The sequence below is a fragment of the Ranitomeya variabilis genome, chromosome 1, assembly GCF_051348905.1.
Source record: "Ranitomeya variabilis isolate aRanVar5 chromosome 1, aRanVar5.hap1, whole genome shotgun sequence".
Classification (NCBI taxonomy): Eukaryota; Metazoa; Chordata; class Amphibia; order Anura; family Dendrobatidae; genus Ranitomeya; species Ranitomeya variabilis.
Window position 1 is genome coordinate 450,136,098 of NC_135232.1, and position 14,942 is coordinate 450,151,039.

Genomic DNA, 14,942 nt, shown 5'->3' on the forward strand with positions numbered 1-14,942 from the left:
GCAAGCAGGAGGGCGGCATCGCAAGAAGAAGGGAGGCATCGGACCAAGAAGAGCGACACCCATTGGACCAGATAGCAGGCAAGTATAATAAAAGTTATTTTTCTTCTCTTGCAAAGCAGGTTGGGGCAGATATACAGCATTATAGAATGCTGCATGTAAGCCCTGAAAGGTGAAGGCCGAATCTCTTATCAGCCAAACCTGGTGACAGGTTCCCTTTTAACTAGTATTGTAAAGTACAGAGCTTCTTCGGAGCAGAAAATTTTGAAAAAAAGCCAAAACATATGCATAGCAAGACATTTTTACATGAAAACACACAGCAAGATATTTCTACATGGAAATGCATAAAATCATTTTTTGGAACATTTTCTGAAATTTTTCGTGAGGCTAGACAGCCTGAATACATGTGGGGGTTGCCTGTTTGTTAGGGAATTCCCACATGTATTCAGCCTGCCTAGCAGCTGAAAATTATGCAGCTGCGGCGATACAAACTAAATCTCCGAGCACTCACAAATACTCGGGAGACCACCCGAGCGTGCTCAGGAAAGCCCAAGTAACGAGTATACTCGCTCATCACTACTTATCAGTTGTTGTTAAGGGAGTCAAGCAACCAAAACAGTCTGCTGGTCACCATTTGGATGCACTGTGGACGAAACCTCAGTGGTTGGTAACAAGACTGTGCAATGTCTACATTTATGGTACACATTACACTGGTGTAACTGGTAGCAAAACTCTCGTATACAGTAGCGTTCAAAATAATAGCAATGTGTTCAAAATCATGAGTCAAATTACAAAATATTTATACTAGTTTTTATTTCCATCCATGGGAACATTGCAAACTTTTTTCTAATTCAAAACAAGGAGAGAAATGTATATAATTTTTAACTACTTTACCGAAAACAAAAAATGAAGATTAGGCTGTTCTTAAAAAAACAAAACAAAAAAAAAAACGAACATTGTCTGCATTTGTCTTTACAAACTCATAATGTGTACCATTTTGTGGACTTCGCATTCCTGTGAATCACTAACCTAATATTTAGTTGTAAACCCACAGTTTTTTTAGAACTGCATCACATCTATGTTGCATAGAGTCAACCAACTTCTGGCACCTGTCAACTGTTACTCCAGCACAGGATTCTTGGACTCTATCAGACAATATTTTGGCATTTGTCGTCTGACTCAGAAACGGCATTTTATATGTCACCCCACAAGTGTTCTATCGGATTAAGGTCTTCGGATTGGGCCGGAAGCTCCATAACCTTAATTTTGTTGGACTAGAACCAAGATTTTGCTAATTTACTGGTGTGTTTAGGGTGCTTGTCTTGTTGAAACACCCATTTCAAGGGCATATCCTCTTCAGCGTAAGGAAACATGACCTCTTCAAGTATTTTAATATATGCAAACTGGTCCATGATCCCTGGTATGCAGTAAATAGGTCCGGCACCATAGTAAGAGAAACAGGCCCATATCATGAATCATGATGCTTTCACCACCATGCTTCACTGTCCTCAGAGTCTACTGTGGCTTGATTCCAGAGTTTGGGGGCCGTATGACTGTCTTCAGCCCTTGGACCCAAGAATAACAATTTTGCTTTCATCAGTCCACAAAATGTTTCTCCATTTGTCTTTAGGCCAGTTGATGTGTTCTTTGGCAAATTGTATCCACTTCAGTACATTTTTTTTTTTTTTTTTTAACAGTGGGACTTTGTGGGGACTTATTGCTAAGATTAGCTTCACACAGGCGTCTTCTAACTGTCACAGTATGTACAGGTAACTTGAGACTGTCTGTGATCATCCTGGATCTGATCATTGGCTGAGCTATTATTCCATCTGTTTGAATGGTAGTCTTCCGTTTTCTTCCACGTCTCTGGTTTGTCTTTCCATTTTAAAGCATTGGAGACCATTTTAGCTGAACAGCCGATCATTGTCTGCACTCCTTTATAGGTTTTACACTCTCCAATCAACTTTTTAATCAAAGTATGCTGTTCTTCTGAACAATGTCTCGAATGATCCATATTTCTCAGGCTTTCAAGGAGAAATGCATGTACAACATGTCCTGGCTTCACCCTTAAATAAGGGCCACCTGATTCTCACCTGTTTCTTCACAGAATGATTGACTGCACTAATTGAACTCCACTCTGCTATTATTTTGAACTCCCCTCAACTAATTATTGTAACTCAAAACCATGCAGATCATGAATGTTGAATCTGTTGGATTTCTTAGACTCTACTGCACCAACTGGTAAATTGTCTGACATGGGATAATATAATTTATACCAAAAACAGTGATTAATCTGGTTAGTCATACTGGAGTGCTATTATTTTGAACACTACTGTATGATTATACACTTAATAGCATGCATTTCTTACATGTTCACAACAACAAGCCATGCTCCAAAAGTTGAGTCAAGTATTATACAGTATATCTAATATATAAAGCTGAATGTGTGTGTGTGTGTGTGTGTGTGTGTGTGTGTGTGTGTGTGTGTGTGTGTGTGTGTGTGTGTGTGTGTATGTGTGTATGTATGTATGTGTGTATGTCCGGGATTGGCATCTGCACCGTCGCAGCTACAGCCACAACATTTTGCACAGTCACACGTCTGGACCCCGAGAGCGTCATAGGCTATGTTGTGAGGCGAAATTTTAACCCTGTGCGTTCCAATTCACCGAACAATTTTGCCCCTATCTACATAATGGGGAAAGAGCGAAAGGAAAAGTGTTGGAGGCAAATTGACAGCTGCCAGATGTGAACAAGGGGGACTTAAAGAGTGAGAGCGATGACGCCAAAGAGTATATACCGTACAGTTGCTAAGGTGGGGCCCCGACATGGGATACTCACCACACACGGAGATATGAACACACACACAAAATGCGCCACACTACCACGTGCTCGAACACATATATCACCCTCAGCACACATTTCACCACACATACACCAACCTCGCCACATGAAAGTCGAAACACAAAATTCGCCGCTCAAAACTCGCCACGCGCAAAACTCGCCACATGCAAAACTCGCCACACGTGCAAAACTCACCTCATGGAAAACTCGCCACACGCAAAACTTGCACACGCGAAAAATTGCCACATGCACAAAAGTTGCTACACATGCAAAAGTTGCCTCACACAAAACTTGCACATACTCAAAACGCACCACACATAAAACTCGCCACGCGCAAAACTTGCTGCACACAACTTGCTACACTAACCTGTCACATCCAACTCGACACACAAAAAGTTGCTACACGCATGTCACCACACAAAACTCATCTCACAAAAGTCGCTGCATGCATGTAGCCACATGCAACTCAACACACAACTTGACACACGAAACTCGCCCTAAAACACACACAAAGTCTGGTATTATCCTTCAAAAATAAAAATCTGATTAATAAGCAGACAAACTACAACAGCAACAAATGTACCATATAGGAATCCGGCAGCTGTCAGTCACATGACCAGTCTATTATGTGTATGTGTGAGCTAATATATACTGCCAGGGGGGAGGGCTTCCTGTTGGCTGGGGATTTATCAGGCTGCCAATTTAGCTTACAAATACTGAGGTAAAATTACTGACCAAATAACGTGTGAACAAGGTCTAATACAGGAGGAGATGACACACAGATATATACTATATACAGGAGGAGATGACACACAGGTATATACTATATACAGGGGAGATGACACACGTATATACTATATACAGGAGGAGATGACACACAGATATATACTATATACAGGAGCAGATGACACAGGTATATACTATATACAGGAGGAGATGACACAGGTACATACTATATACAGGAGGAGATGACATACAGGTATATACTATATACAGGAGGAGATGACATACAGCAGGTATATACTATTTACAGGAGAGATGACATACAGGTATATACTATATACAGGAGATGACATACAGGTGTATACTAAAAATAAGGGAGATGACAAACGTATATACTGAGGGGAAAATGAGGTGTGAGGTGAAAATGAGGGGTGTGATGTGAAAATGAAAAGGTGTGAGTGCAAAATGAGAGGAGTGAGGGAAAATACTGGAGTGATCGGAAAGTGACAGATGTGAGGTCGAAATGACAAGTGTTAGGGGGGAATGAGAGGAGTGAGGGGGAAAAAGAGGAGGGGGAAAATGAGAGATGTAAGGGTGAAAATGAGAGATGTGAGGGGGAAAATGAGAGGCGTGATAGGAAAATAAGAGAAGTGAGGTGCTATAACTAACCACAGATATTTACTATGCCCAGGCAACGTCGGGCTCTTCAGCTAGTACTATATATAGTTTTTCTCCACAATACACTGCACTTGTTTTGAGGAGCAGATATTTTCTCTTAGCAAAGGTAAAACAGACTCAGACTTTAGAGCAACAATAAAAAAAATCTTTATTCCACTAAAATTCCATCTCATGAAAAGATCTTACGATGCAGAGATGTGCCCATAAAAGATTTTCAGATGTACACTTTATAATACCGAGCTTGTGCAGGCCATCCGTACTGCTGCTCGAGTCAAGGCCTCTCCGTATAGGGTGAACTTTCTCAGAGAGCAGTCATTACATTCTACAAAGCAGAAGAGCGGCCAAACAGCAGGACACTGTATCTAATCGGAGGAAACCTGTCAAATCATAGCAGCTTTAATGGTACTTTGTACAAAAGGCATTAGAAAAAAGCTTTACACTACGTTAGATGTAGTTTCAACCTGAAATAGTGAGGTTACTTTATATTACTATTGGGAATGATTAGATAAAGACATGAACAGTGTCTATTCTTGTAAGCGTTTACCATAACCAGCGCAAATTTGTTCCAAAATTAGTGTTAATTACAGTCCATAACATTATAAAGATAATTGTGATGCTTATGGAATGTTCTGCGGTCTGCTTCCGTTTAAATGACAAAGCTCAAGAAAGAAACTACCCAGGCTGAAAATGTACCATAGTTATTAGCATAATTCAACAGGAGGGATTTTTTTTTTTATTTAACCCAAATGGCAACATATTTTGAATTACGTTTTATTAAAGGGAATTGTTCACAAGAGATTTTGACTGCAGCAATGTGTTACTTACTGGGATGCTTGCTGTACTTTTTATATAATCATTGTTTTATCAGAAGGAGTGTCACTGGAGGACCAGTAAGCCTGCTGCCATGTAGTCCAACCACGCCCTCATCACTAATTGGCAGCTTTCTGCCTATGCAAAGTGTACACATAAATCGGCCAATCAGTGCTGCGGCGGGGTAATACAGAGCTCAGCATTCAGAGACCTGGTAAATCTGCAGCAAATAAAACTGATACTTTATCCAAATTGCAGCAAGTAGCCCAGTAAGTGATACATCACTGGACTCAGGGACACCGTCCCTACTTCTACGCAATGCTATAATAGTTACCAAGAATATCTACAGTTCCTCATAAAATATTGCAATAAGCTTTGAGGTTTCACTCTTATGGGTATAACTACAGTATGCAGTCTTGCAAACCAAGCTTCGTGCCGTACTGTAAAGTGGAGCACCAGATTCACCTTATTGAAGCTTACGTGCCAAAGCATAAGTCTGGCAAGGACTTGGTAAAGGATAGAGCAACAGTCTGAGACTGATGAGCCATGAGGGTGTCTTCTCTGACAATTTGGGACTCTGAGGAGACCATGAACCTATGAGTCAGTCACTGATCACAAAGGAGACCAAATGGATAGTGCAAAAAAAGCAAGAGGCCAGCACTCAACAAGTACTTTTTTTTAGACCACAATGGACATTTACTTTGAAAGGCGTTGCATCACAAAGCCAACTATTTTTAATAATTTACAAACCCAGGGATTGGCTGATCTCTACTAATCCGGTCTTAAGGAACCATTCAGCTACAGCTGCTCTAGATCATGCCGTGGGGTTTGATCATCAACTTCTTGGGGAGGTTAAATAGGAGAATCTTCAACATTTAAAGTAAAACAGCAGTAGGGTACAAAAAACATGCAAACCATGCATTATTTATATTATGTCATATTTAGCCAACCCCCTCTTAAATGCAGTATTCCCCCAATTAAAGCGAAACAAAGAAAATAAAAGAGAACTCACCTCCCGTACCAGTAATGCTCCAACAATGTCTGCAGCAGTTGTCAGAGGAGAGTATCTGGTTGGTTGTTTTTTTTCAATTTTAAACAGGATTTAAAGGGAATCTGACACCAGGTTTTTGCTGCCTCATTTAAGAGCAGCATATTGTAGGAAGAGAGACCCTGATTCCAATGATGTATCACTTATTTTAGGTGATAAAATCAGTCTTTGATGTAGCAGAGCTCTGAAAGCTAAACCCACCCACACCACAGCTTTCTATATACATTGTCTATTAAAAGTGAGTTTCTTATCAGAGAAGGGAGCGTGGTCGGACAACTGATCATGTGTGCATCAGTCCAGGCAGTGATCATCTCCTGGTAACAAAAATATTCATTGTATGGAAACAACAGTGCACAGCGTAATAAGTGACATATCCCTGAAATCAGTGTCGCAGCCCCTACCTCATGCTGCCCTCAGATTACATAGCAAAAACCTGCTGACAGATTCCCTTTAAGAAAAGGTTTTCCATGATGGACAAACCCTTTCAGTAAAGCGCTGTTTAGAGGCTGACAGCACTAATGTGAGAGAGAACAGTTTATTTTGTTGTTGGACATTTGCTGCTTCTCGTTTTTGGCAAAATTGGGCACCTCTGTCAAAAGAATTTTTATTTCCTAAATTATTAATGCAAAGCTGAATTTTATGCATGAAATGTACATTGCTCAGCAGCATTACCTGTCCTAATGAAGACTCGATAACTGAATGACATATGTCAGAGAAACATGGAAAATCACACAAAATGCTTACTAGCCTATACGGAAGGGATTTTTCCAGTCTCCATTGGGGCCTCTAGTGTTATGAGCATTATGAGGCCATGTTTTAAGTAACACAATAAAAGCTTACTACATACAGTAAATGGTCCAATAAGGGCACTGTCACCTATGTATTTTTATGTTTCGCATACCCTTTAAAATAACAATTACAAAAAAAACTTAAACAAATTAGACTTCATTGCATGCTAGAAACTTTGCACACTCTCTCTATTGGCTCAAAGTATGAGAAGCAAGATAAGAATTCAATGAGCTGGGAATAGTTAAAGTAGCAAGGAGCTTAAAATTAAACTGCAGAGAATGTAAAAGGTAAAAGATTATATACCTGAACCCATAATCTTTCTTTACACCAGCTCCCTGCATACTTTGCATCTAGTTGAAGGAAATTCACACTGCCCGTTTTAGGATGATGGGAATAGAGACCTCTTCACACTGATCCCTTTAAGCTTCGTATGCAGATTCTCTACATTTGTAATGGTTATGAGCTTGGGATATTAGGACTGGGTATGAAAATGAAGCCACGGCTACGAGTAAAGGAACATAGACTTAAATTCTCATTTGGTTCGCTGCTCTTGAATGCGGACCTAGGCTTCCTTGAGCAGAAACATCTTTTTGATCACTTACCCCGTTTAGTTGCCTGAGTGAGACATTACCTTCCCTTTTTATACTAATATATCAGTACCGGTTAAAAAATGCAACAGAACGCTAAACAATGAAAATGGCATATATCCAGTTTTATTTGTAATGACTCCGTGGCAAACTCATTTAATTCACTTTCTGCAATGCTGCAGTTTTATTGTACTGAAACCCACTTTTCGTATTAAAAAATGGATTACTAAGTGCAGAGCAGCTTCCATTTTTTTGTTTATTCCTACTCCCTTTTTAATATGGTAAAATAAACTGAAGCTGAAGATAAATGGCACAAAAACGAGCAAAGCTACTTCAGAAAAAGTTCCAGAATTTATACTCTATAAAGAAGAGTGACTAATGAGTACAAGGTGTGTGATAAGTCAGTAATCCGGTGCATTAGTGGAAAGGACCCATTATGGTCCGCCCAGAAGACCGCAACACATATGTACCATATTTTTCTGACTATAAGACGCACTTTTTCCCCAAAAAAAATTGTGAGGAAAATGGGGGGTGCGTCTTATAGTTGGAATGCAGGCTTAGCGGCAGTGTTTCGGCGGCAGAGGTGCGGGGATGATGATTCGCGGTGAGCGGTATGGCATGAGCAGGGTCCCTTCCACAGGTGAGGTGACGCCGCGGCCCGGTATCCAAGGCGAGCAGCAGAGCTGGGTGAGTCACGGCTTTCTCGGTGGCGGCGGCCATCTTCCGGGGGCCGCGCGTGCGCAGATTGAGTTTTCTGCTTCCTGGGGCCTCAGGAAAATGGCCACACGTGCGCAGATTGAGATTGCGGCGGCCATTTTCCTGAAGCCGAGTTCGCAGATTGAGATCTCGGCTTCAGGAAAATGGCAGCCGCGATCTCCATCTGCGCACGCACGGCCTCCCGCGGCCATTTTCCTGCAGCCCTGGGAAGCAGAGTACTCAATCTGCGCACGCGCAGCCTCAGGAAGATGGCCGCCGCCACTAAGAAACTGGTGATTAACACAGCTCTGCTGCTCACCTTGGATACCTGGCCGCGGTGTCACCTCACCTGAGGAAGTGACCGCACATCTGCCGCCGCCACAGCACTGCCGCAACACCCCATGGACACCAGGCCGCGGCGTCGCCCACCTAAGCAGGAAGGGACCCTGCTCAGGTGCACACCGTACCAACCACCGCACCTCAGCATCACCGCACCTATGCTGACACCATGCCTCCTGTAACTCTGCTCTGCCACCGCCTGTCCTCAGGTAAGATATCTTAAATTCGGACAATAAGACGGACCCCCAACTTATAAAAAAAAATCTTTTTTTCTGCAATTTTCACCCCAAATTTGGGGTGCATCTTATGGTACGGTGCGTCTTATAGTCCGAAAAATACAGTACTCCTAACACTTTTGTTATTGTCACTTTTTATTTTACTCGGTAGTAAATGATTATTTTAGAGAGAGTCTTTTCTCCTAATTCAGCATTTTGTTGTTATATTTTTCCTATTATTCCTCCTGGAAATTCATGAAGATACAGTGGGGGAAATAAGTATTTGATACCTTGCTGATTTTGTAAGTTTGCCCACTGACAAAGACATGAACAGTCTATAATTTTAAGGGTAGGTTAATTTTAACATTGAGAGATAGAATATCAAAAATCCAGAAAATCACATTGTATAAATTATATACCGTAAATGTATTTGCATTTTGCATGGCTCCATTTGTATACTGTTTTCATTGTCAAAGAGGTGTGTTCTTACACTGTCAGCTTTGACTGGACAATGTCAGACACACCCTCACAATGGTAATTCCCAGTTGTCAATTTATTCACAGATTTCTAACAGGAATTACATAGGAATGGTAAGTTCCAGAATTATTTTATAAAGACAAGTATTTTATAGAATAGACAAGTAATGAGAGCAGACAGTTACTCATTAATGCAGCTCTCAGGGCATTTGATATTGATAACTTGTACTTAGGATGGTTGATCAATATCAGATAGGTGGGGTGTCAGGTGTTGAACCCCCATCAATCAGCTGTTACAACCTGGGACAACAGCTATATGTAAACACTGAGTGGAGGTGCAATGCTCAGCTGCATGCATTGTTCAGCGTCTGCTGCCAGGTATCATAGAACAGAACCTATACACACTCAATGGAGCTGCATAGTAGAACTCCTTTAAAGGGAATCTGTCACCTAATTTTGGCCCCATAAGCTGCGGCCACCGCCATTAGGGGCTTATCTACAGCATTCTGTAACCTGAAAGATAAGAAAAACAAGTTAGATTATACTCACCCAGGGGTGTTCCCGCTGTGGTCCGGTCCGATGGACGTCGCAGGTCCGGGTCCGGCGCCTCCCATCTTCATATGATGTCGTCATCCTCCTTGCTTCTGTTGCGGCTCCTGCGCAGGCGTACAGATTTTCCCTGTTGAGGGCAGAGCAAAGTACTGCAGTGCGCAGGCGCTGGACCTCTCTGACCTTTCCCGGCGCCTGCGCACTGCAGTACTTTACTCTGCATTACAGAATGCTGTAGATAAGCCCCTGATGGCGGTGGCCGAAGCTTATAGGGCCAAAATTAGGTGACAGATTTCCTTTAAATGTTTTCATCCTGCTACCACTAGAGCTGCTAGCATCTGATTAGTGGGGATGCTAGGTGTCAGACCCCCAATCAAATCTATGAAACGGAAAAGTCATCAATAGCAGATGCCCAGAGTTCCCACGTTAAAGAGAACCTGTCATCATAATTTTGTAAAATAAAGGCTTGGCTTTAATGGGGCTTTAATGGGGCTGTAATACTGATTAAATTGATACCTTTTTGTTCTTTAATCACCATTTTGAAATTTTCTGCCGATTTAGATTTCGGTGCACAGGGGCCGGAATGTGTGCTGGGTCATTTTCTCTCTGTCTGTGATTCCCCGGCCCCTCCGTCTGCCTCTGGTCTTTGAATGACCTGCCACCTTTGCTTAAAATCTCAGCAGTGGCCTGTCAATCAAAGACCGTAGGCAGACGGATGGGCCGGGGAATCGCAGGGAGGAGAAGACCCAGTGCACTGTGCACCAAAGTCTAACCTGCAGCAAACTTCGAATGGCGATTAAAGCAGAACCACAATGCGGATTTAGTCATCAATGGTAGCAATTTCATCAGCGCAGCAGCGCCATTACAGCCAGGTCTTTATTTCACATGCCAAAATCGTGCTCCGTGGTTCTCTTCAAAGCTTTGTAGTCTATTACCTCTATTACCTCCTGACGAAGCCACTGGCGTGGTGAAACGCGCGTCGAGGTGTTCATTCCACGGGTCTATATTCGAGGGCCATCATGTCCACAGGTATTATGCGATTGCCATTTTAGTTGGGTCCTATTATGGGCTGATTATGTTATGGTAGGCCAATGGGCTCAAGTGCAATATATGGGGTAGTGATTTCCTCAATAATTCTATAAGGACTTATATATTGTATGTTGCTATTAAATATCCATGACAAGGTGCTTTATATGGTATTTTCACCTGGGCCCATTTTTTGCCAAGCATCCTGTGTTACTTTGATGGGGTCTTTTGGTCCTGGTGTTATAGTCCCATGGATTTTCTCTTTCTGCCGACACTATCTTATAGATGGTTGTGCCATCTGATGTGTGCTCTTTTCTGAATATTCTTGCATATATTTATCTTGTATTATGATAATTTTATTAATAAACATTGTTATATTGGGAATTGCTACTCCAGTTTTCTCTTCTCTATTGGCTCATATGATTATATGGAGGTCTAAAATCCCCCCTTTCTTTTTGGTTTTCTAATTTGGTATATGAGGTGTTCTCTTTAAGTACATGCTTTGTAGTCAATTATGTCTATTATGCTCCTTTACAGAAAATGATGACTATATATTAAAAAATAAATACAATTTGTCAAATTATGCCATGTTATCCACTCACCTCAGCCGGACCACATCTAGCTCTTTCTGAGCCAGCTCAGTCTTTTTCACAGCAACTTGCGATGACAGGCCATTAATTTTACTATGCATCGCCTCCATCTGGTGACCAGCTTCTTTTAAATTCAACTCTAACGCCTTTATAAAAGCAACAGGGGGAAAAAAATAAATATAAGAACGAGGGCACATTAAACGTATACTTTCTAAGTAATATATGTGTCTACGGTAAACTTCCAACTGTTAAGGCACTTGATATAGAAGCGCCGTCAGTGTGAATATATATGTATTTTCATACACCTTCCAAAAGTGCACCATAAGCCTTAAATCTATCATCTCTTTTCTCTTCTTAACCAAAATAATCCATCTGTGCCTGAAAACTCTTGATGAATGGCGCCAGGGTAATATAAAAAGAAGTGAAGCATTTTTTCGGATCCTCCATATTTGCATTCATAACATATGTATTCTGTAAGTTTTATGTGAGAATGAAGTCTGTTGTACTGTTTAATGATTAGACTTTAGAATGGCTATTTGATGTCAGCTTCCTGCTTTGCCGCATCAATTTTTAAAGAGCTGTGGGTTTTAAGTGTAGGAATGTAAATGAATGCAGGTCCCAACTGGCATGTTTGAATACATAAGTTGTTATCACAGCAAATAACACGAAGCATAAGTGCACGCCACAATGTAGTTTGAAAAATCATGCGGGGGAATCCAGCCGCTCGGCAGCATACCTTGATTTTGGCATCAATGCCAGACTTCTCTCCTCTCCACTGTGCTTCCTGCTTCCGAGCTTTCTCCAGGTCAACGAACAGGTCGGCACATTTCTTGCTTAAATTCTCCTTCTCCTGCTCCACATTTTTAAAAACGGCTGCCCTCTGCTCCTCTTCTTTTCGCGAACTCTTCCTAATGTCCTGTTGGATAAAGCCACTACGTCACATTTTACCTACATGTGCTCCAAACAATCACGTAACGGCTCCTCACTCAGAGACCCAGAGCCGTGGAGAACGTCTTAAGATTCGGCTATTATTGGTTTATTTTAGCCGTGCAGGTGGAAGGGACTTCTTGCTTTAACTACTTGACAGCTCTGATGAGCACACATATGCAAGGAATCCTTTAATTGATCAAGATGCCTTTGATGATGTCCCCAGCTATTTTTGAGACCCGCACAGACATATCATTCCAGACCTCGGCTTTATCAATTAATAATACCAGTCCCATCAGAATGTAATTAAAAAGAAGCCACATATTCACACTACTTTCACGAGCTCCATATCCATCATTAAGTATTTATTTGAAAGTTATAAGCCTCAGATTTTCGACTTTAAAGCAGTGCTACGCGTGGAGGAATAACTGCAAAGCAGAGCGAGGCCTCGGGCAATTCTTTTGCAGCATATGTCCCTTTCTATGTCACACTTGATGACACAGCATGAAGCACAGCGCTTCACAGCAAGACAACTGGAAAATGTGTACACGACAAGGCACCTTAAGCTCCTGACTTTTATCTTTTAATTTTTCTTGGAGGTCATCAAGTTCTTTTTTGAGCAAAGTATGTTCTTCATCCACAGCAATCTTTCTCTGTACAAGGTTGTTTATCTCCTGCTGCTGTCCGGATGCTCTCTAGAACAAAAAAGACAGACAATGCCCCTGCAGTACTTCAGTCATGTTTCCATTTCATGTGTTTTTCTTCACCGCAGAAAACCCTTTCATTTTATAGGAATATTAGCAGTTGCAAAAACAGATATCAACAATGGAAAAAAACATAACACATGCAGGGGTACGCACAGATGTTATATAGTGTGACTGCAGAGATGTCATCCGTCGTGCCGCAGTTTCTGACTACAAAATAAATGATTTCACTATGGTCTCAGTTATAAGCAAATCTTAACTAGTGTGCTTTTTTATATGTATTACTATTTATTTAATTACTGCACTGTAATACAGTGTTTCCCTGCTAGATTGTATTTATGTATACAGAGTAATATACAAAAATTAAGAGACCACCACATGAAAACCCTGCCATGGGCAGCCCAATCTCCAGACCTGAACCCCACTGAAAACCTCTAGAATGTAATCAAGAGGATGATGGATAGTCACAAGCCATCAAACAAAGAAGAACTGCTTACACTTTTTGCCCCAGAAGCAGTGTGAAAGACTGGTGGAAAGCATGCCAAGACGCATGAAAGCTGTGATTTAAAATCATGGTCATTCCACAAAATATTGATTTCTGAACTCTTCCGGAGTTAAAACATTAGTATTGTTGTTCCTAAATGATTATGAACGTGTTGTCTTTGCATTATTTGAGGTCTGAAAGCACTGGGGTTTTTTTAATTTTGACCATTTCTCCTTTTCAGAAAAAAATACAAAATTTATTGCTTGGAAATTGGGAGACATGTTGTAAGAAGTTTATAGAATAAATGACCAATTTACATTTTACTCAAAAATATACCTATAAAGAGAAAAATCAGACAGACTGAACATTTTGCAGTGGTCTCAATTTATGCCAGAGCTGTATATAAAATACATATATATATATATATAGTTTTGTAGAGTTTTTCGTACTGTTTTCCTTTTTTATTTTGAAAACCATTTGAATAATGGTTGGGGAAACTTTGCACATCTATAAGGTAGTGTCTGGTGCTGTTCCAATTTTTTTTTTTTTTTTTTTTCCTCTCTCTCTCTCTCTCTCTCTAACTTAAAATGAAGTTAATAACAATAATTGTGGTAATGTGTTGGGGGGCGGGATTATCTGTGGTGATGTGGTGGGGGGGCGGGATTATCTGTGGTAATGTGGTGGGGGGGCGGAATTATGTGTGGTGAGGTGGTGGGGGGAGGGAATATGTGTAGTAATGTGGTGGGGGGCGGGATTATGTGTGGTGATGTGTTGGGGGGCGGGATTATGTGTTGTGGCGGGGGGAGGGATTATGTTTGGTAATGGGGTGGGGAGGCGGGATTATGTGTGGTGATGTGTTGGGGGGCGGGATTATGTGTGGTGATGTGTTGGGGGCGGGATGGTGTGTGGTGGGGGGAGGGATTATGTATAGTGATGTGGTGGGTGGGATTATGTGTGGTAATGTGGTGGGGGAGCGGAATTATCTGTGGTAATGTGGTGGGGGAGCGGAATTATCTGTGGTAATGTGGTGGGGGAGCGGAATTATCTGTGGTAATGTGGTGGGGGACGGAATTGTGTGTGGTGATGTGGTGGGGGGAGGGATTATGTGTAGTAATGTGGTGGGGGCGGTATTATGTGTGGTGATGTGTTTGGGGGCGGGATTATGTGTGGTGATGTGTTGGGGGCGGGATTGTGTGGTGGGGGGGGCGGGATTGTGTGGTGGTGGGGGGAGGGATAATGTTTGGTAATGGGGTGGGGAGGCGGGATTATGTGTGGTGATGTGTTGGGGGCGGGATTGTGTGGTGGGGGGCGGGATTATGTGTAGTGATGTAGTGGGCGGGATTATGTGTGGTGATGTGGTGGGGGAGGGACTGTGTGTGGTGATGTGGTGCGGATTGTGTGTGGTAATGTGGGGGGCGGGATTGAGTGTGGTAATGTGGTGGGGGGCGGGATTGTGTGTGTCT

At 41.8% G+C, this 14,942-nt stretch overlaps 1 protein-coding gene across 3 annotated transcripts in view; it reads right to left on the reverse strand.

Annotated features, from left to right (window-relative positions):
* CNTLN (centlein) overlaps window positions 1-14,942 on the reverse strand; it is a 578,743-nt gene that overhangs the window by 393,421 nt on the left and 170,380 nt on the right. For all 3 annotated transcript variants that reach the window (XM_077249936.1, XM_077249945.1, XM_077249954.1), the window contains 3 exons: window positions 12,852-12,986; window positions 12,101-12,280; window positions 11,377-11,510 (listed from right to left, as the gene is read on the reverse strand). In XM_077249936.1, the coding sequence (XP_077106051.1) occupies window positions 11,377-11,510; window positions 12,101-12,280; window positions 12,852-12,986 (449 nt within the window). The remainder of the gene's footprint in view (window positions 1-11,376; window positions 11,511-12,100; window positions 12,281-12,851; window positions 12,987-14,942) is intronic.